The sequence below is a fragment of the Empidonax traillii genome, unplaced genomic scaffold (assembly GCF_003031625.1).
Source record: "Empidonax traillii isolate 1590-97213 ecotype Southwest subspecies unplaced genomic scaffold, ASM303162v1 scaffold163:size1593379, whole genome shotgun sequence".
NCBI lineage: Eukaryota > Metazoa > Chordata > Aves > Passeriformes > Tyrannidae > Empidonax > Empidonax traillii.
This window is the reverse complement of record NW_020955356.1, coordinates 652,887-674,411: the sequence shown is the minus strand read 5'-3', so window position 1 is coordinate 674,411 and position 21,525 is coordinate 652,887. Positions and strand designations below refer to the sequence as shown.

Here is a 21,525-nt window from a genome sequence, read left to right as displayed (position 1 = left end):
TTGCTTTTATTCTCAATATTCCACTATATGCATTAGAGCTGGGAGATACTCTGTTCTAACTCTTAGGTCCTGGACAGCATAAGGGAAATGCATTCTGGTTAAGTATTACACTCAAACTCATTATATGATTCAGGAATATTTATACAGATCTAAGAGGAATACCATAACAGCCAATATGCGTGTCTCTAAAGACTGTGTAGGCAGACATAACCTTGTTCTGTCCACAATATAAGAGATGAGTTCATCTTCTCAGGCTTAGTAACATTCTAATTCCACACTCCTCCTCGTTCAGAGCTAAATCAAATCCAGATGTTCATAGCACGGGTCAAGCAAGTCTGTATCTACCCAAAAACGTTGGTGTGAAACAGCTCATATTAGTATTTCCTAGAAGCCATAAAAGCATGCATTATTTACACAGTCAGATAAGGATGATGACAACAACTAAGATAAAGATGAGAATCTATATGCAAATAAACCAATATTCAGAATCAAAGAGTTCAGATGAGCATCGGCAGGTATTCTTTAAGATAAAACTATGCGAAACAGAACCAGTGTTGCTGATTAGGCCATATGCACGGCAAATTGCAAGGACAGATACTTTCTCCCTTGGGCATCAGTACTACCATAACACCTCCTTTTGAGAAGATCAAAAATATCAGAATTAAAGCTGCATGAAATCCATCCTCTGTAATATGATGAGAATAAAATATTTCATTGTTTTTGATTTATACATTTGGGCCAAGTGACATTTTTGATATCACTGTCCACTAGTATGAGAGCTATAACTAAAAAAATTACTAGTAGTCTATGTGAAATATAAAAGTGATTTTATGAAATCCATGCAAATTGCAGACAATATTTTGTCACACAAGAAAGCATACAAAATTCACATTTTCTATTTACTTCAAGTTAGCAGAAGGCTAAGTCACATCAAATAGATACATGTATCTGCTTATTTGGTTGGCTTATTTGGCATTTGGCTTCATAGATACATGTATCTATACAACCACTGGAAATACTTCCAATTCTGCATATAGAGGACAAAAGCAACCTTACTTATCATCGATAGCAGCTGAATGTCCTCCTCAAATATCTCTTCAGTTAAAGGCTATGTATTCAGCTGCAGTAAAATATGTTACAGTGCATAACTTTCTCCAACTGAACATAGGCAAGTTCCTCAAACAAAATAAACATGTTTTTCCCTATCCCTATACCCATTGAAAATAAACTGCTCCTCTAAAAAACCTGACGGAATAAGCCAAATTTGTTACCTAAAGGCAATTCTTGGACAATCCAAAATAAACTTATTTATTCGCTTTCAATGTGACGTCAACTGATTTATGGCATTAGATTTCTCCTGTAACATCTTTTTAAACAATGGCAAAGAGATGCTACTTTGAAAAAACAGACTCAAACCACTCTGGAGGCCCAAATCCACTAGCAAACCCTGCAAAACTAATACAGCTAAAACCAGATGTATATACAAAATGTAGATACAGATGTCAGCTTGTTAGATACAAAATAAAAAGACAACTCCTCTGTACCAGTACTACTAACAATACCACAGAATCGGAGGTCACTAAACTGCAAGTTGTGAGGAGACGAGGAGACTGTTCTGGAGAAGGATTAGTTTGTTTTGTTTCCTACTGTTTTCCAGGCTGGTGCTGTCAGCCACAGCCAGAGGCAGGGCACGAGATTATCCTGACATTTGCTGTAAAATAGCACAGCCATTATTACTACGCAACGTTTCCCCAAAACTGATCCTTGTCATGAAAACTTATTTTTCATTCCAATTCTTACTCTTTCAAACTGCTGTGACAACAGTTTATCTGAAAAGTATAACCTTGGGTCTGGCAGCTTCATGGACTCAAGATGCAGAAGACAGCTACCAGAAAAATTTAGCTTAGGACACAGAACTTAGGCCATGTCCTGCAAAACATCACCCTGTTAGAACTGCAAGGAGCCACACCTGTTGCCCACCGCAATGTTTGCATTTCTGCAGCAACGGAAACCTAAGATTTCAGACAGGTTCTAAGAAAACTTGTGGAGCTTCTAAAAACTTTTAGGGGTGAAGCAAGTTAGAATCTGCAATAATTTCCCTTCATTGAACAGTGAGTAACTCTGTGTGAAGATACAGCCTCCTTGACTGGACACCCTTACACACGTTAAGACAAGGAAGCCGCATTTCTCTTGTCTGTGGTCTTTGTTTCTCCATTAAAGCAATATCTATTTTTAGGGTTGACAACAGTGATAATCACTTAATCCAAGAATCCATTCTGACCCCAAATGACAGACTAGCTTTGCAACAGCAAGTCTCACATCAAGGAGTCTGACTAGAGAAGTCGAATAGCATCTCTACTGCTTTACCACTCTTGATGTTTTTATGGCAATAAAACTTGGCCAAGTAGTCTGATATCACAGGACCTTGTAAGACAGAATTGTTGAAAGAAGTCCTTGTAATGCTAATGACTGACAGGACACCAAGACACAAATAATTGAAATTGAAACGTCTTTAGAAAAATATGCAAGGTTTCATTCAGCAAGAAAATATCTTTCCTTAAGGAATTACTTTAGCTCTTCAGATAAGTGATGAATGTAAATAATTTAAACTCTCCTCAACAGACATTGCCATAAATACAAAGCTCTGTCGTAGTTCCCACAGACAACAAATAAACAATGAAAGTTTCTTCACAGTTTGTCTGAATAATGTTCAGTGATTTCCATTTCTTCTTTTGTGCACTCCTCCTATGCAAATGATTGCCATAACATTTTGGCTTTGTTCTACACATCCCCTATGTTTTTATCTTCTTTCTTGGATAGTTGCAGAGGTAAATGGATATCTAATTCCATTAAATTTCAGAGCTTATTAAATAAAAAAATTTTACTCTCAAAACAAATTCCATTTCAGTACTTACTAATATCTACACTCAGACCTGAAGATGGCAAGAACCTGTAATTTTAAAATTTGTAGCCTGACTTTTTAATTCACATCTTAGATAGAAAGTTGTGTGTAAACTGAAAATGCAAATGCTGCCTTGTTAATTGACAGCACCTATTTTTATACTCCTGTATAAATTTCCATCTATTGCTAATAGCGGATTTAGGGATTGTCACAGGTCTCCTGTTAATTTTACTCATTATTGAACTACAAGATTTTTTTCCTGTAGTGCTAGACGATTTCAGCAGTCAGTAACAGTGAAGTGGAAGTCCTGTAGAGTACTGTTGAACCATATGGTGCCTTCTGTGAGTAGCCCATGTGTTTTTTAACAACTCTTCACTTTCTCCTGGAGGCTGAAGACTTTCAGTCATTATTTCATTGTGTCTTTGGATATTTAAACCAAGTGCTAAACCAACATCAACAGTGCACAGTGTCTATGCCTCTCAGTGGTGAAGAAACAGTATGAAGTAAGAATCAACCCTTTCTCTACGTTTGGCTGTTGACATGGGAAATGGATCTAATGCTGGGATGAGGATGGTGAAGACTGGCTTGCACCCAAGTGTGACTGGGTGATCACAAAGAAGGATACCAGAAGATCATATTCCTAAGAGAGGACTCCTACTATGCCCTAACAGAGAAAACACCTTTCTTTCAGTGTCTGGGTGGTCATAGTTCCTTATTTCTCTCATCCACCAAACAGAGAAAGTAGCTCATACCCACGTCTCGGCTGTTTTTCCTGATTTTAATTACTACGACCCAGCTAGTAGGACTGCTGAGGTAAAAGCCAAACAGCACTTGGACATCAGACTCACAGGTCACCTCTGCAAGCAAACAATGGTTTCCAAAAGGAATAGCAATACAACTAGAAATGGAAAAATACCGAGGGAAAAACACATTGGTTACTTCAGCTGAAAATGCAAACTTCTCCAAAGCAGAACAGGACAGCTGGGGATGCTCGTGCCATCGGCCATCCAGCAGAGCATGATGACACAGATCTGTCACTGTGAGACAATCTCAATCATCAGCGACAGGGAGCACAATGCCTTGCATGGTTTTTGAAGAAAATTCAACATTCATCACAAGTTGACATCTGGGTTTTAAATACTGCAGCAAGGAAAGTCAGAAAAGAACTGCAGCTAAGACACTGCTGAAGCTAGATCAACCTTAAGCATGTCTAAAGGCTTTGATCAAGTTCTTCAATATAAATAATTTCAGGCAGGCATATAAAAATTTCTAGATGTCTTCTGGAAGAAAAAAACTGTGATAAGTGGCTAAGGCTAGGACATACATCACTGACTAAATCTAAAAATCAGAACACCAAAAACAGAAATAGGGAGAGGTGAGGAGATGTAGCCAAAGTGTTTTTCACAAATAATGTAGATTCTGTGATAAATTCAATTTTGCTGACAGGTAAAATGGATGCCAAATGGTTTGACCACTGATCAAAGACAAAGACTGACATATAATCTGAGAAAGACTGATTTACAATGCAAGTAATGGAAGCGTTTAAGGATGATAGGGTAATTAAGTGTCAGCCTGCGTAGCTCAATGGGAAACAGATCTTGTAAGATAAATCATTTCAATACATACATGTTATTTATTAAACATAGTTACAGAGATTCCCTCACAGACTATTATAAAACTGCTGATTTAGAATCTTCACGGGACTCTAACTAGCACACACAAAGGAAGAAGTGCCACAGATTAGTTTAAAACTGGCTTATAAACATGAAAAATACATGTTGGAAAATCATGATCAGAAGATAAGGTAAACTAGTTTCTGTTCCTGAGTCACTGCTAAGGGAAGTTTCAAATAAAAGACAAAACTGATGTGCAAATCTTTTAAGACTGGCTTACTAGAAGGCAAAAACAGTAGATACTGACTAGTCAGTAAGTAAAATAAAAATATTAAAAATATTTTTGTTTATGCTATCTTACATATTAAAAATTAAATTACCACTAACACTTCCTTCTATAGAATTGCTATCCCATTTAGAATAAAGAATGGCTTACTAAACACAGCCTTCAATATTTCTGTTTCTCTTCATCCTTTACTATATGATTGCAGGGTTAGCTTCTGGGCCGTCTGCCCTGAACATGTAGTTATATTTTCTGTATTTTCCTGCAATTTTTTGTAATTTGTTGCAAATGTAGCAGGAGTTGCTTGCAAATAATAATCTTCACAGTATTACTGTGACACATGATCAGGATGATCATTTTTCCAGGCGAGAAAATTATGACCAAATATCTTCCAGTTTCAAAAATACAGCTTGAGAAGCCCAGGACCAGATCTGCTCAAAACACAGGCCTAACCATAAAAAAAGCGCTGCTGAGTCGTCCTCAACTACTAAACAAAATGGAAATATTTCGCATTGAGCATTCAAAAGCCACAGAACTAGTATCTACTTACTGAAAACTGATAGAAACAAATCACCCAGCATCAGACACAGAAACATTTTTCTCACAAACCTACAGTCTCCTTAATTGTAGGAATTTCTTCCCTATTCTCCTTCATACACCATAATGTGTTCCAAGTTTAACAAATAGGGTCACAGTGCGACAAATAAAAGCCTCCTTTACTACCCATTCAACTGTTACCAGGGCAACAATCTGTGCATATACTGCATGAGACAAGAGTTGTCTGGAAAAATACCATGCAATCGTGTACTAATGCTATCCTGTAATACAGAAGAAAAGAGCTAACTTTTCAGTGTTTATTGCTTTTAATTTTTGTCTTGTATGATACTGTGGTGAAGTGCTTGGGGTTTTTTAAAGCTATTGGGAAAAAAAGGAGAATGTCTTTTATGTTGGCCTGCCTTAAACCCAAAGTCAGGTGTGAGAAGGGCTGCAATCTCTAGAGCTGCAGCACAGAAGCCCACTATGAAAAGGTGCAGGTAACACTTTGCAGGGTACACTTTCCTTCTTTGGCACAGCTTACTACAGAGCAATTTTTAACTGGTATTTAGAGTTAGAAGCAATAGAGTGATCATGGATTTAGCAGTACCTGAATTGCATAGGAGAATATTTTTCTGTAATTACAACCTGCCTGCTCTGCCTGCCAGCAATCTGAACTTTACCATGTCAGCAGTTGATTAGGAGGCAAAGGGGGAAGGAGACAGATAAACTACTTAACTGTGGTCCCTAAGCTCTTCTGTTAATTCACCCATCTTAAGATTGAAGGCTGCACAACTTAATCTAACCAGGTTCGCTCTTCCCACCTGCTCTCTGAACATCAGCAACAAACTAATAAAAAAAGCAAGTTAGGTCTTGCATAGAAGATTGACCTCTAGGAAAAATAAAAATTAGAGTAGCCCTTACCATACAATTTAGAAAGTAATGCCACCAATTTCAAAAAAAGAAAAACTCTGAAAGGCATCATATAGCCAAGTATGGATGGATTTTCACATGGGCAGAACATAGCATTTATCTCCCATTTGGGCAAGCTCCCTATCACATTTTTAATTTCTACAAGAGCAGCAGACTCACTCAAAGCTAAAAAAAATGGACACAGAAATATCCCTTATTTTCTTTAACATTTTCTCAAACAACTAAATTCAATTTCTCCCAAAAAAGCCTTTTGAAAAATAATTTAGCCTGAGACAGAACACTGAAAATGGCAAGTTGCAAAGTGGGAGAACTTGAAAGCTATCAGCAACTGAGGAAAAAAAAAAAAATCTATCTTGTGGGAAAAGTTAGGCAACCTGAAATACAGGTGGTACATTCTGAGCCAGCTATAAGAAAGAAAGGCAAGTTACACAAAGCAATCCAATGTTTATGAGTCGGGACTCCTCCAGTCATGCATCTCAATACAGCCAAATGCAAGGCCAGACATCCAGGAACAGAGAACAGAGGTCGCACTTACAGGATGGAGAACTGAACCCTGGAAGTCAGTGACTCTGAAAAGAACAACGGATCATATGGGATGATCAGCTTAACCTGAGCTCGCAGCCAGCTTCTGTGGCAAAGAGTCCACAAAGGCATCTTGGATATTTACACACCAAAGTATCAAGAAGAAATCAAAACTAGGTACTACTCCTGCAAACAGCATTGCTGAAAGAGTGCTACTGAAATATCCAGCACTTGTAATTTCACCACCACAAAAAGCTATTGAAACAAAGGAACATTCAGAAAAGGGTCACCAAAAAACAAACCAAACACCACAGAAATGCTCTCGTGAGAATTCAGCACTTAAGTTCATTTGCTCAAGTGAAGCTTAAGCTATATGGCCTGCAAGTAGCTGTAGGAAAAAACACAGAACTAATTGAGTAGACAATGAAAAAAAAAGCAAATACCTGGACCCAGATTTGTACAGGGAAGGTACTTTTTTTTTCAGTTCGGGATTAAAATTGGCTGAAACTAAATTTGTTAACATCATTAATGTTTCATCACCCTAAGTCTTCAAAGCAAGATTATATGCCTGAAATACATCCTTGTTCAAACACAAGTTACGAACCTAATGTGGAAACCACTAAATCAAATGTTTGATCTGTGCTTTACACTGATCCCTGTGGGCCTTAAAGAATATCCATCTATGCTGTAACGAACTTAGAGGATAAACTATGATTTTCTTTTTAGAGAACAAACTATAATTTCCACTCATGCTTTATCTTTAGGAGAAACAGGCATGAACTTTTCATCTCTAAAGCAATTATTCAAACGAGGCTCCCTGAATTCCTCAACACACAGAAAAATACTAACCCATTAGAGATTAAAATGCATTACCCCATTGGCTGTGGTTAAATACATCATTTCCAGAAAGAGAAAAATACAATACTTGCTTAGATATCTTAACACATACTAAGCAGAAAGGAACTGTCGTGCAAAACTGTCAAATACTACATTTTCTCTAAAGGTTTTCTTTACAGGATAGCCTTGTTCCTTTCTGGGGAAGGAAAAACAAACAAAACCACAAAACCAAAATGAACACCCAAACAAAAGAGCCCCCAACTCCATAAACCAAGACATACACACACAAAATTCAACACTTTTTTCAATCTTTACCTGTTCCTGTACATCTTCAAACTCTGAACTAAGCAGCTCTATGAAGATGGGGACAGCTCCTGCTTGGATCACTATTCGAGTCTGAAGGGAATTTCCCGAGGCAATATTTGTCAGCACCCATGCAGCTTCAAACTGGAAAACAAAATACAAAAGAGTTTACAAGGAACTTTCTATGCTACACCAAACATGAAGACTAAATGTCTTTTAAAAACAGAAAGAACTGGCTTAGGAAAAATGTGAGATATTACTAAGTAACAGACAATTTGCAAAGTAGGAATAAGAATGATAGTGTTATGAGTTACTGCTATCACCTGAAATAAAAATTTGCAGAAGTTCCTTACGAGAACATCGAGTTCACTGTGGCTATTTTTTTTTTTTTTTTTTGCTATGCATTTATGTTACCTTTGCCCTTCCTTACTGGCTAAGAACCTATAAACAAAAAAATGTGCTTTCCCACGTGGCACAACATCTGCAGTCACTGAACCACCAATGAAACTCCCAAAGATGCATGAAAAGACAGTGTTTGAAAAAGCCTGATTGATATGAAGCAAAGAAAAGACACAGAGGAGATTAAAAAAAAAAAAAAAAGGAGATTTCTAAAAAAAACTCAAAGCACTTGTCTCCAACTCTAGTGATCAGTATCCCTGACAAGTGTTATTAAGTTTAAAATGGTTTTTTTCAAGACTTGAAGCAAAACTCAGATCTGGAATTAACAGATAGCATATTTTAATTGGTTTTGTAATTTATTTTTACTTTAATCTCAACTTGCAAAAGCACTAACTTTTCAAGCTGAAATGCAAATTTTAATAATACTACCTGACACAGGTCTCAGAAAACACAGATTCTAGAAGTCCAGACTTTGGTAGATTTCTGCATGTTTTTGGTTCAAAAATTATTAAACTACACTAGCAAATTTAAATCTTATCAGATACATTCAGAATCTATATAATGAAAAGATCACGAAAAGCTGAATGAAAAGACAAACATCAAGAAACACTAGAAATGGAAAGTCCACAAACTCCTCAAGAGTAGCTAACAGACCTCTGGAATTCCATGGATACCAATCTGAAAAGTAATACCTAACAATTTATCTAATGTGTAAGAAAACTATCAATTTTCTGTATATCTCCACAAAATTTGGATTTCACATGGCATTAACAAACCTCTTGCCCTATGGATTTTGAAACAACACTGATTCTAGCCTATATGTTGTATTTAATGGTTACATGCTAAATTAACATGTCTTACTAGATGATTTGTTTTTCTTCACTTTCTACTAGCCCAAAACAACTCTGACCAGGAAAAAGGACTGAAAATGAGACAAGGGTCCAAGAAAAATTAACCACCATTGCAGTAGATGCAATTCTATTTGTCAAACCACAGTAAGTTTTTAAGTGTCTATGTTTATCATTACAAATTGTAATTCTAATTCTAAAGTTTTTGTAAATAATCAAAACTTTAAGTCATAATTCTAAAGATTTAAAACTGTCTTCAATTTGTAAAAAAAAAAAAAAATACAAACACTGAAGTTTAGCTTAACAGTTTTTCAACTTTAGAGTTCCAAATTTCAAGCTCTATTTTTGTTGAAGCACACAGATCCCATCCTATCCATCACTCAATGCATCTCAGATCTCTCCCCCCAGTCCTGTCCCCAGGGGTCTTGCTCGAAACTCTGAAGATTAAACAGCATTTTTAACACAGTGAAGAAAGAGGAGAAGTACAGCTAAACAAATCACTGATTTTTTTTTTCTAATTTGCATCACCAAATGCCTTCCTAATCTACAAAGACAGATGTATTTATATACCTGTAATGTACAGTTTTCTTTTCTTTTGAGGAACTCCACAAACCTGGCCACCACTCCTTGTGTGCTTATGACTTCATCTATTGGGGGATTTGGTTCTGTTTAAAATAAAAAGTAAAGTCAGACACATTAATTTCTTTGTAGGGAAGTTCTCAAATTACTGCATCATAACAATATCCAGTAAAATACTGACTGCTATTTTTGACAGTTATGTTCTTTTTCCACAATACTTTACTAAAAGGCATCAGATTCCTATCCGTCAATATAAGAAAACTTCAGTCTGAAATTTAAGGTAACATGATTCAAAATGCTAATGCACTCAGTAATTTAGGCAGACCAACTTCACAGCAGCAGTTCATGTGCAGAGAAACTTCAGTATATCAGCATATCTGAGCCACAGAGGCACTGCCTACAACATTTAAACTTACATTCAAGAGGAGACATCACATCTGCAACACTTGAAACAGATTTCAAGACAAGTGACTATTACACACATGTAGCTGACAGTTTGTAAAGCAGAGCTTGACCCAGAAATTTCAGTGTGAAATTAAATCCATATTGCTGTCAAAGTAAAAACATGTACCAGAGAGGCTTTTAACTTTTTCCGCAAGTAACTTCTTTACCTTTAGAAAGGAGCTTTCGGAACTTCTGGGTGGCTGAAAGCTGCTGTTCTGGACTATTGGAGAAAATCATCTCAATCATATCAGAGGTGATGACTGCACTCTAGGGTTCACATGGCAAAACAGAATGACAGTGACAAGAGAGCACAAGGGGGAAAAAAATGAGGGATTAGTGGTAAATAGGTTACATTTGTTAAACCAGTATAAAGTTAATCTCTTATTGGGTAAAAACCCAGGTAAGACCATTACAGACAACAAAGGAAATATCGTACACATACATCTACATAAGCAGCATAACTTCAAGTGCAACATTTCTTTACTGGAAGCCAAAATTCAAATTTTACCCAAGATATAGCAAAAAAATTACTCTCCAGAATCGTTCACTGTATTCTCTCCCCTCCTCTAAAATAACTGTAAAATTGTCAGTTTCAACAGAAGGTAGTTTAAACTGGAATTGCAATTACTGTTATGCAAGAACACCACTTTGACTGTACTATTGTTTAGATTTTTCTAACATGTACATTTTGACTTACTCTCTTACACCAAAATGTACAGGACCTGTCATTTCTAGAAGAGCTGCCAAACCTAATGCTTGTCATCATCATCAAGTAAGAGTATTAAATTTTCCATAATACTAATGGTTTCCAACAATATGGCTAATTAAATCAGCAACCTTTCTTATGCCAGGTAAAATCTGACATTCTGGTTACCACACATGTATGTAAAGAAGAATAAGGAAAGTCACTTCTTCCACTTCTCATCTAAATCTGATCCCAACCTTTACGCAGGGAGAGGGACGACAGTGCTGAAAATACTTAAGCTTTGTCTGTAACAGCTAACTGCTTTAACTATTAATGGCCTGAAACTAATGATATTTAACAAGGCAAACCATATAATGACAATATCTCAATTAAGCAGAATCCTCTCCTAACTATCTATATAAGCTTCCACACAAATGATTAATGGTATTTAGGACTTGTCTGATATTTGAAGACAAACTCTTGAAGAGTAAAATTATATATTTTATTAATGAACTTCCACATTGTTTATAAGCACTTCTCTGTTTCTTGGTAATTTTCAAGGCCCATATAAACACCAACAGAATACAAACCTCAGTCTTATCTCTATGGAAATACCACTTGCATAGTCCCAGTATAGACAGTGTGGAGATCAGTGGTCAAACTTTTAAGTGAGGACTGTACTTTTCTCAAACCTCTCTGTTATAGCCTGAACATCTTACCATTTTTCTTTTCAGGGAGGGAACAGTGGTAAAGAAATTAGGAGAAAGCAAAAAAAGTCTAATTTCCACTAAAAGCTTTTTTTCTAGCTTGTAAAGGAGTTTATGACCTCGTGCAGACAGATAAGCTACATCTAGCTTTTTTCCAACACCCTGGCTAAAAGTTGTGCCACTTGAATGTCTGCTAAGAAACATTTCCCCTGACCCCCTTTTGAACTTTGTAAACTGCAATAACACACTGCCTGATTTGCATGTTTGTGTTTCAAGCATTAAAAATTTCAAGCATTAAAAATTTAAAAAAGAAACCAGGAACTCTGGGCAACAGTTGATAAAACCACCCATAATGGTGAACATCAGAACCAGTCAGTAATCAGCCTGCCAGGACAGTGATGTTTTATTTAATTTTCTTGAGCACATATCCTTTGAACAACCACTCACCCTATCCAAAACATTTTTCTCTCATGTAATCTGTTTCAGGGTAGTTCACTGAGACAGATGTTTTAGAGTTGTCCATAAGCTCTTTGAATGCATTTTTCACATTCTTCTGGAATTCCATTTCCCTCAAGTTACTGCACAGCAGACTTGCCCGGTTTCAACAAAAAACCACTGTATTCCTTTCTTGTCACTTACAGAAGTCATCTCCATGTTGTTCATCTGAGCCTCATGGAAGCCACCATCTGACATTACTTCCTCCTCCGCTTCTTCCTCAGCTGTTGCAACATTTCGGCGTTTAAACAACTGGAGAGAAAAAGTATTCAATATATATTATACAGCCAATACATACACAGCACGTCATGCTAGGCTGCAATAAAAATTACACATGCTACTACCTGAAAGAAGCTAATATACTGGCTACAGGACTTCACCTGACAGTACACAGAGAAAGTTTAGCCATGGAGTAAATTAAAGAAACAATGCTAAAAGATTGGTTCCTAACATTTCTGGAAAACTTTCACTGATGTTCCCTTCTCTTCTTCACCATCCACTTCCACCTACAAGCATCTCCAGCTTCCATACAATTGCCTTCTTGTAGAAGTGCTGGGGCTCAAAGACCTGATAAATTGCTCTCTATTACAGATCTTCACAGAACACCTGCAGAGGTTCTGATAAGCGAGTTACAGCAGCAAAGAGAAGGCTTTGGAGGATGATCACACATGGGATTGATATTACACTAGGATGAGCAGAATTTGGTTGCTATGACTTAGAGGAGGCACCCAGTTAGGGATGTAATGAGGAGAGGCTACAGCTTCTCTCCCTAATCCAGCTGTCTCATTGGAAGAAGTTTACCACTCTCAAAACAGATTAGAGCCACCACAACTCATAGGAAAATAAATAAAGAACAAAACAGGAGTTCCTCAATCACCTTCAGTGCAAGGTCAGACAGTTCTGAGAAATCTTTAGTGTGCTGCCAATGTTGCACCTGAGTGAATGAGGAGCAGTCACCCTGAGTCTCATACAGCCTGCAGAAGAGGCAGTAAATTCTGCAAGCAATTCTGATTTCAGACTGACTACATATGAACTTTGAGGGCAGGAACAACTAAGAAAGGGCCTGGGAGAAGCAAAAGCCAGAGACAATGTAAGACAAGACTGTTTCAGGACTGGTCCCAGTTACCACAACTGCCGTGCATTACCTGCTCTTCTCTCTTTTGCTTCCGCAGCTGAAGACCCTCCTCCTCCCGCCTGCGACGCATCTCGTCAGGGTTCAGAGATTTGTTCTTGTAGCTCTTCAGCCGGAAATTCTCTTTTCCTGAGGTCGTCATGATTCCTTCACAATACAAAGAGAAGACAGAAAAAATTACTCTTCAACACATTGTTTTATATTCTGTCTCCACTTCTTAAAATCCGTTGCCATGAATTTTCAGCCACTGCCTCCCTACATCCCAACACCTAACCTTCCAACAATTTAGAAGGTGTAAAGCAAAATTTCACAAAATTATCACTTTGGTGTGCCAGTTCTTCACATCAGTCCAACAAACTTTCATTCTTTGAGGTTGCAGAGAATAAGTGAACTATTTTATTAAGAAAAAACTGAGGTCTATAAGGCAAAGTTTAGCCCAGGCTGTATAAAGAAAACTACACTGATGATTTTTAGCATTTCTCCACACAGAGAATTAGCCAAACTACTTTCATACCCTTGTCTTCACTCAGAAGTAAAGGTGTCTTAGGTGCTTTTTAGCTTGATTTATTTTGTGAGTCAGTAGAGGTGGGGTTTTTTTTCACTCCAAATACACATTTTAAGTAAATTTAACAAAACCCTGTTGAAGAAACCCTGTGTTTTCTATCCAGACAAGGCTTACAAGGAAATTGAAGTGAAAAGAAAAATTTTAGGTGAGGATGGTTTAACCATTGAAAATGCTCTGTTCTGCAAAGAAAGCAGTGCTATTGTTCCCCTCCTCCCCACCCCCAGTCTCTAATCCTGTCACTGTTTATGTAGAGGGGCCTTTTTTCAGTCTGTGCTTTCCAAGTACCATCTGTCTTACGTAACTCAGTGGATCAGCATTTATAACTACCCATGAAAATTTTCACATGTACACCACCACACTTTAGAGTTACTTAGCATAAAACAGTAGGTACCATACTGTGGGGAAAGGACACATCCCCCTGAAATCAATGGGCTGTGGATCAGGTCTCTACTCTTAGTGCTCCCTTCTGCTGTTACTTCTCTCCTTACATCACTCCCTTAAATCCAAAAGAGGTTGGGAATCAAATTCTCAACATGTCAGGATTTCCATGCATCTTCATAGAAATGCCGAACCTTTAGTACATTGTAACTACCTGTAATACAAAATTTAGGGAGCTGCACTATACATAAAGTTACTCTACAAGGCTTTAAAGCTCTCTTTCGAATGCCCTAGCGCGTTGTATAAAATACACTAACTACCTCAAATTCCATAGGCCCAGCATCACCAGATGATAAATGATCTCCTGTACACTTTTTATTTTAAAATGGAGCAATGTGAGTGCATACAGCCTCTCAACAGCTTAGGTTTCCTATTAAAAATACATCAAATCAAGTCTGCTCTAACCTCTTCTTCTTTCAGTTAGCACAAAGAATTTCGAGAGAATAAAAAAAATAAAGAGGATGCTCTTATGTGCTTCTTGTTAGAGCCTCTTTTTAAGTTGTTGCTACCTGACAATCACTTTGAAGAATCCTGACGATCAGAACTTACTTTCACAGAAAACATTTTGGGCACCACTTCATGAGTTATTGTATTCTGATAACTTAAATTTTAAAAACTGTTCAGGGACACAAACTACTATACTGATTATCAGTCAGTCACAATTTGCACCAAATGCAACATAAAAACCTGAGCAAAGAGGTAGGTAATTCAGCAGCCTAATTTTGCTGAAAAGGCTGCTCTGGAATTTTTTTTATTTTTTTTTTTTTTTTAAATAAAGGTACTACAAAAAGAGAAATCTCAGAAAGACAGAAGTTCCCTACATCACTCTTAACATCTTTGAGATCCCTTTCTTCCTGTGTTTACATGTTTGTGCTTTAAGTGTTTGTGTTTCTTACAACATGCATGGCAATTACACTGTCTTCCCAGTTTTAGTTCAAGTGACTACTACCTGTATACTATCTGAAGAAGCCCTGAATTTTAACTCTAGAAAGAAGTTCAGGCTAACAAATAGTCAGAATTTCTTTTGTTCCTAAAATATTTTGAACAAAACATTTGATGTATTTTAGAATTAGCAAGATGAACTCACTCAAACACCAGATGGACAACCATGAGCTAAAAGGACACGCCAAACAGAAAAACGGCTTTGTGGACACTCCAGTCATTCTGCCCCTGAACATGAACAAACACAGGCACACGCCACAGCCCAGACAAGATCTCAGGCCCTCTATAACATTATTAATAAATCTCCATTTCTGTCTGAATCCTGTCTTCTCAAACTCACAAGACTGTATTTGCCTTTATTGGGAATTCAGGACTTTGATAAATTCCTGTGGTCCTTTCACACCTTCACTTTCACACCTTCACCCATACAAGTTCTTAATCTCAATGAATCCTTGACACGGAACATCTTTATCCCTTAATACTAAAATTCATCTAATTTCTATTATGTAGCCTCTCCATATAATGTTCTACTGTTTCAAACTTCAATGACAGCACCAACTTCATCATAAATAAGTTTCTTTAGTGTATTCTTCCTTACTGTACATTTTTAACTAGTTTCCCCTCATCTCCCAACTTGCATACTAATTTTCTTTTGATTAATTTTGCTTCTGACTTTAGGGTAATAATTTCCATTTTCCTTTCAGAGTTCTATTAGTCCACTCCTGGTGTACCTTACATCATTGTTTCATTTATTGAAAACACAGGCACAGGATTTACTTGAATTCTCTCTCTGACTTGACCTCAACTCCTCTACCCAACAGCTTCACTAGAATTATCTTCTGCTTCTTACACCCTTTACAAGCTTTAGCCACAGCTTTTGGCTATGCTCATTTCTGACTTTCAAGACAGCTCATTTTGCTGAGTAGTCCCTTCATCTATTTTCTGAGTAAACTTAAAATCCTTTCAAAATATTATATTGTGTTTTACCTGGGAGTACAAATGCCTACCACCAAATGACTGGGAAGAGTTTCTTTTATTAAAGGTGACAAAATTAAACTCCCTCCATCACTGAGAAGTTACCAATTCAAGTAGCGATGAGTTCAATAATTTATTTTATAGCAGGCCCTCACTGGTAGTAAATAAGCAAAACCCCAGCACATAGCCACATATCCATTTTATATATCCGCCTACCTAACCTGTATAACTATTAAATCCATAGTTATTTTCTAAAAGTAGCTTTTATGTCCTGAATAGATCTTAAAATCAATTATTTCTTCACCAATCTTTTACTGGTTTCCCGACTCCTGACAAAAAATTCTATGACCCCATCAGGGATTCCATCTAGCCCACACATGCTGCTAACATCTTCAGACCTACTCAAGTGTGTGAGCACACAATGGCTTTTCAGGACTGAAAATATAACAATTCTATGTTAGTTGTTACAGTCATCCAAGGATTGTTTGCCATAAATCTCCTCCTCTGTTTTTCAGGATGCAGCCTTTCCCCCACACTAAGCAACAGAAGCAAACCAACTTCAAATTGGCCTTCAGCAGCTTTGTTATGACTTAGATGAAAATTTTTCAATGGTCACTTTAAGTTCACCCACGTAGCAAATAGCAAACCCTGGATTTTCTCTGCATTGTCAGAATTAACGCTTCTTCTGGTGAAGATCTCTGGTGGTTGTCATGGAAATGTTCTACACATCTTTTCTTTCCTAAAGATAGCACAGTATTGTCCACATTTTTTTTATACTCCTGGCTACAGATAAAAACCTCTGGAGACCTGGAAAGGAACTTTCATGGTGTATTCTTAGGGCTTTTGTGCAACACCACTCAAACCTATATGACACTTTCTCCTCCTCAGTTTGGCTGCCATTAAAAAAAAAAAAAATTTTAATAAAATTAAACTCTGTCTATTCCTGAATGTTTGCATTTCTCTAAGGAAAATATGATCTCAGTTTTTTTGCTGATTAAAACAAAAACCCTACCAAATGTCAATGTGTTTCAAGCACATACTTCTAGGGGAAATAAAAAGTACTGCATTTCTCCTTGCTCATCAAGTAAAAGAAATTCAGAATCACTGGGAAATACAGAGTCACTTACTGCCATGACCTACCTTGTCCCAAGCAATCATCTAGATAGGAACAAAAATGAACTCCCTGCCTTCTTAAATCAGATATCACTGTCACTGGACTTAAGAGCTTTGCCAGAAGGAATGCCATGTGACTAATACTCTTGGATATTCCGCACGTCAGAGGTACCGAGACGTAAAAATAAAGCCCTTACAAATCAAGACCTGTGTAATGCCATATATAACCACATACATTTTTTATATGTAAGAGTATACATATAAACCATGTATATAGAGCTGAAACCAAGATTAAGAAATACACTGATGACACTAAAGACTGCTGGAGACAAACTTTCCTTCTCTGGAAGTAGGAGTGGGAATAGTAAACCTATACAAGATATTGTACCTTCTAAGAGGAGTATAATGGAAGCAGAAGACTTGAAAATTAAGGCAGAGAAGGAGGTTCAAGAGAAAGAACATGGGGAAAAAAGTATCTAAACATCCATGATCTGCCGTAATATCAGTGTACATTTCCTAACTAACAGAGCAGTTGACAGAAGGAAAGGACTCACTGGAGGCTGACTTGTGAACTCTGGTGTGCTGTCAAACTACTGTCTCTCCTTTTGATTCCTGCCACAGAGACAGGGAAACAATCCTGAAAGGACAAACCATGTTGGAAATGGCACTGTCAAGACGGAACTCAAAGCAGTGAGAGAAAGTGGAATTACTCAAGGTAACCAACGTACAAACACCTTTACTTCCAAGAAGGTTTTAGCCTGTGTTACTGGCTCTGCCATGGGACTTGAGACTTCCTAGAGAAGTTACATCACAATCGTGCTTCTTGACATAATGCCAAATACCTACAGCACAGCCTGGACAGATGTTTGAGCAATTCACTGAGATCTGATTACAGGATGCATCACCCTCTGCCACTCTTCAGCATGAGACTAGAAAACCTACCCAATTTAAAGAAATTAACCTGAAAGTAGCACTTGATCATTCCTTGCTCTCATCGACACGCTCTCTATAAATTCAATATTTTGGCCCCAAATGTGTTCGGGGGTTTTTTCCCCATGAAGTGTAGATTTTAGAAAGTCCTTCTAATTTGCTTTTTAGCAATCAAAAGGCAACAGATCAGAATGATAACAGAAGTACTTAAATCTTTTGGAACTAAACAGTCAGATTTCTTGGCGGGGATAGACAATGAAAGGTCTTCATAACAAAACCATAAATAATACAGGACATAGAATGAAAAAATATATCCCCTGGGATTAATGCTATTTCCCAGGAAAAACTTCTAGAGCAAAATCCTATCTACATATCCACCAAGTCTCCATATTGTTGACACTGCTATCTGAGGGGAAAAAACAAAATAAAGAAAAACAGACTGACTTCACTCTTCACTGTCACCTCCCGTTGTTCGAAAAACCAGCTCGGCCAGATTAACATTTTGGTGAGGATGTTTCTGCTTCTTTTCCAAAATTATTTGAGCAAAACATACTGGATCATAGTACTGGATCATAGACCCATACAGGGGTCTATTGGAATGCCCATCAATAGAAACACTCATATGACCTGGGGGACATGGGTGTTACTTTCTAATTTTAAACAGTTTCAGACTCTTGTAAAGCTCAGGACATCTAGAGGAAAGGATATTTAATCGTCTCATCTACAAAAAGCTATTGTTCAAGCACAGCCAATTTCTCAAACCTGTGCTTAACCTTCTCTAGCTGTAAAATGGGATTGGGAAACATCTTACAGGCACCACAAAATTAACAGTTACAGCATTTGTAAAGACCAGCAAAGTAAGTTTTGCTGATGATATATCAAACCCTAGCATTTAGAAGGAAACAAAATCATCTGAATTTCATTTTCTGTGGAATGGAAGCTGCAGCAGCAGAACAGCAGTGACCCACACTTCTTGGGCAACCATCACAGGAGAACGATGGAGAAGAAATGAAATCACCACCCTCTGCTACACAAAAGGCCACAAGATTAAAGGAGCTTCAACTCCTTTAACCGAAGAGTTCTAGTGAAACGTGGATAGAACACATAGCTTTGAAAAAGGGGTTAGACTTAAAGGGACTTTCTGTCAAAAACTGGAAGCAAGAAGGAAACTTCTTCATGGAACTGCTGCCCATCTCCGTATTTGTCAAATCTGCTTTATTTTGTAAACTTCCTAGTCCTCCTTGCATTTTTCCCTGCCCAGTAGTAGGCCTTAATTCACAACTGTTTCTGTTCCAGCACTTTTATAAATCTGTGGAAGACCAAACAAGCACTAACCCACCTAATCTACAGCTAATATAGCTTCAGACCACTTGGCAAGTTGGACTGGTACCTGCTTAATCATGAGAATAATCTAAAACAATTAATACAAGGTCTGAAAAGAAACAACATTGCACAACGTGGAATGTGATATTACAGACTAATTACAAACCTCAACACTAACTGCTGCTCAAAAGCAAACAAAAAAATGGAGAAAAAATAGACTGTGCTGCCTGAACAACGCTAAGGCCACCTGATGTCAGGTCTGTAGGGATGTCACATCTTGACAAGATGAAAACGTAGTTAAAATAAGACACCATATCAAAGATATTTCTGCAGAATTACTAATCTTGAAGGGTAAAACAATTATACTCCCAGGTAACATTCAGAAAAATTTTCTGTGCTTACAAAAATAGGTATTTGTTAAGAGGTGTGCTTAAAATTAGGCAAATATCAGCTTGCCAGGCCCCTGATCTTCTTTACACTAAAGAAACCCACAGCCAAAACAAAAAAACAAGGAAGCATATTTCTGGTTGCAGCAAAAAACAACCACTAACAGAAATAGAATTACTTGACACTTGGTGCTGTCTCAGAAACTGATCTGACACATCAGCCTGTACTACTACCTAAGCACACTGACAGCCACACAAACAGACACTTAATTTTTAAAAGTTTGAGGATTATGCACTTTTTCTTTCTTTTTTGAAGAAACACTGATGAGGACATTAAGCAGTAATACATTTACAAGGTTTAGTGGAAGAAAAGGACACCCCCCCCAACAGAAGATTATGCACAGTATATCCAGCACTTCATATACATTTTGTATCATAAAGATTATTTCCAACATGTTTTGAGTTCCATTTTTTAGAGGTCCACTTTGACTTAACAAAGCAGCAGATACAACTTTCCAAGTTCCAGAAAGCTTTTAACTTGAGCAAGAGGACAAAAAAACTGACTGTTAAAGCCAAGTCAACTTCAAATGAAAACATCTTCAAATTTGTTAACTGAGACTTTCTGATTTGAGTTGAAAATGTAAAACTCCTCTACTGTATTCAAAGACACTGCAGTGCAATAAATCTGTTTAAATGAAAAAAAACTCATTTCTATGAGGTCTCTATTTTCTACAGTCCACATTTAACCTGCAACCAAAAAGTTCCCACAAGTCATAAAACAAAGCAGCTAGTGATGGGGAATTAAACTTTTCAACCGCACGGGATTATACTAACATTAAAAAAAATAACCTCGCGTTAATGCGCCCATCTACATGAAACAACAGAAATGATTATTCCTGTGTAACGTAATCTGTTTTTCTTTTAAAGCAGAGATACATTTGTATTTTGATTAAGATTACAGCACATCCTCCCTGCACTTACAGAATGGGCTGGCCAACAATGTATTTTCTGTAAGGTCATATCTGAAAAGGAGACTGCTTTAAAAACAACATTTGACAGTCACCATCTGTCAGAAAAAAGATCACCCTAAAACTGCTAACTTCCTAATGTGCCCTGAACGTTCTTTATGAGAGAACAAGAATGTACCTTTCAGCATTTCATACCATGAAAGACAGAAATCCCTGACACTTTAAAACAAATTGGGTTAAAAATAAACTAAATTATTAATTAAGTTGACTTTGTAGTTTCAAGTAACTTTTTTGTGGGGTTGGAAATATCAGAGGATACTGAAACCAAAGCTATCTTAACCTTCCTATAATGACAAATTTGCCTGCAACAATTGTATTATTTGCTGTGACTCAGCACTATGCAAGGCGTGTGCAAACCCATAAAATAAGAGTAAGTCAAAATTCTACTGATTTCATACTAACTTTGGACATCAGCAACCCAAAGAGTCACATAACACTGATGCATCAGCCACACCAAGAAAAAACCCACAGGCACTTCAAAGCTTGGTTATGCTCATTTTTCCTGCACAGCACCCCTGCTACCGAAAGCTCTTAAATCCAACACAGAGCTCAGGGAGATACATCTTCTCCTTTCTGATCACTTCTCAATACAAAAAAAAAAACAAACAG

General features: G+C 37.2%; 1 protein-coding gene across 3 annotated transcripts in view; it reads right to left on the bottom strand.

Moving 5' to 3' along the window:
• The window catches only part of KPNA1 (karyopherin subunit alpha 1), a 47,379-nt gene that overhangs the window by 21,503 nt on the left and 4,351 nt on the right, over positions 1–21,525 (bottom strand). The window contains exons 1-6 of one of the 3 annotated variants that reach the window (XM_027885189.1): positions 17,804–17,864; positions 13,230–13,363; positions 12,229–12,336; positions 10,365–10,464; positions 9,745–9,839; positions 7,940–8,071 (exon numbers count right to left, since the gene is read on the bottom strand). In XM_027885189.1, the coding sequence (XP_027740990.1) occupies positions 7,940–8,071; positions 9,745–9,839; positions 10,365–10,464; positions 12,229–12,336; positions 13,230–13,358 (564 nt within the window). In that variant the 5' untranslated portion in view covers positions 13,359–13,363; positions 17,804–17,864. Of the gene's footprint in view, positions 1–7,939; positions 8,072–9,744; positions 9,840–10,364; positions 10,465–12,228; positions 12,337–13,229; positions 13,364–13,730; positions 13,752–17,803; positions 17,865–21,525 lie in introns of those variants that run through there. The other 2 variants (XM_027885190.1, XM_027885188.1) reach the window with 2 other exon arrangements.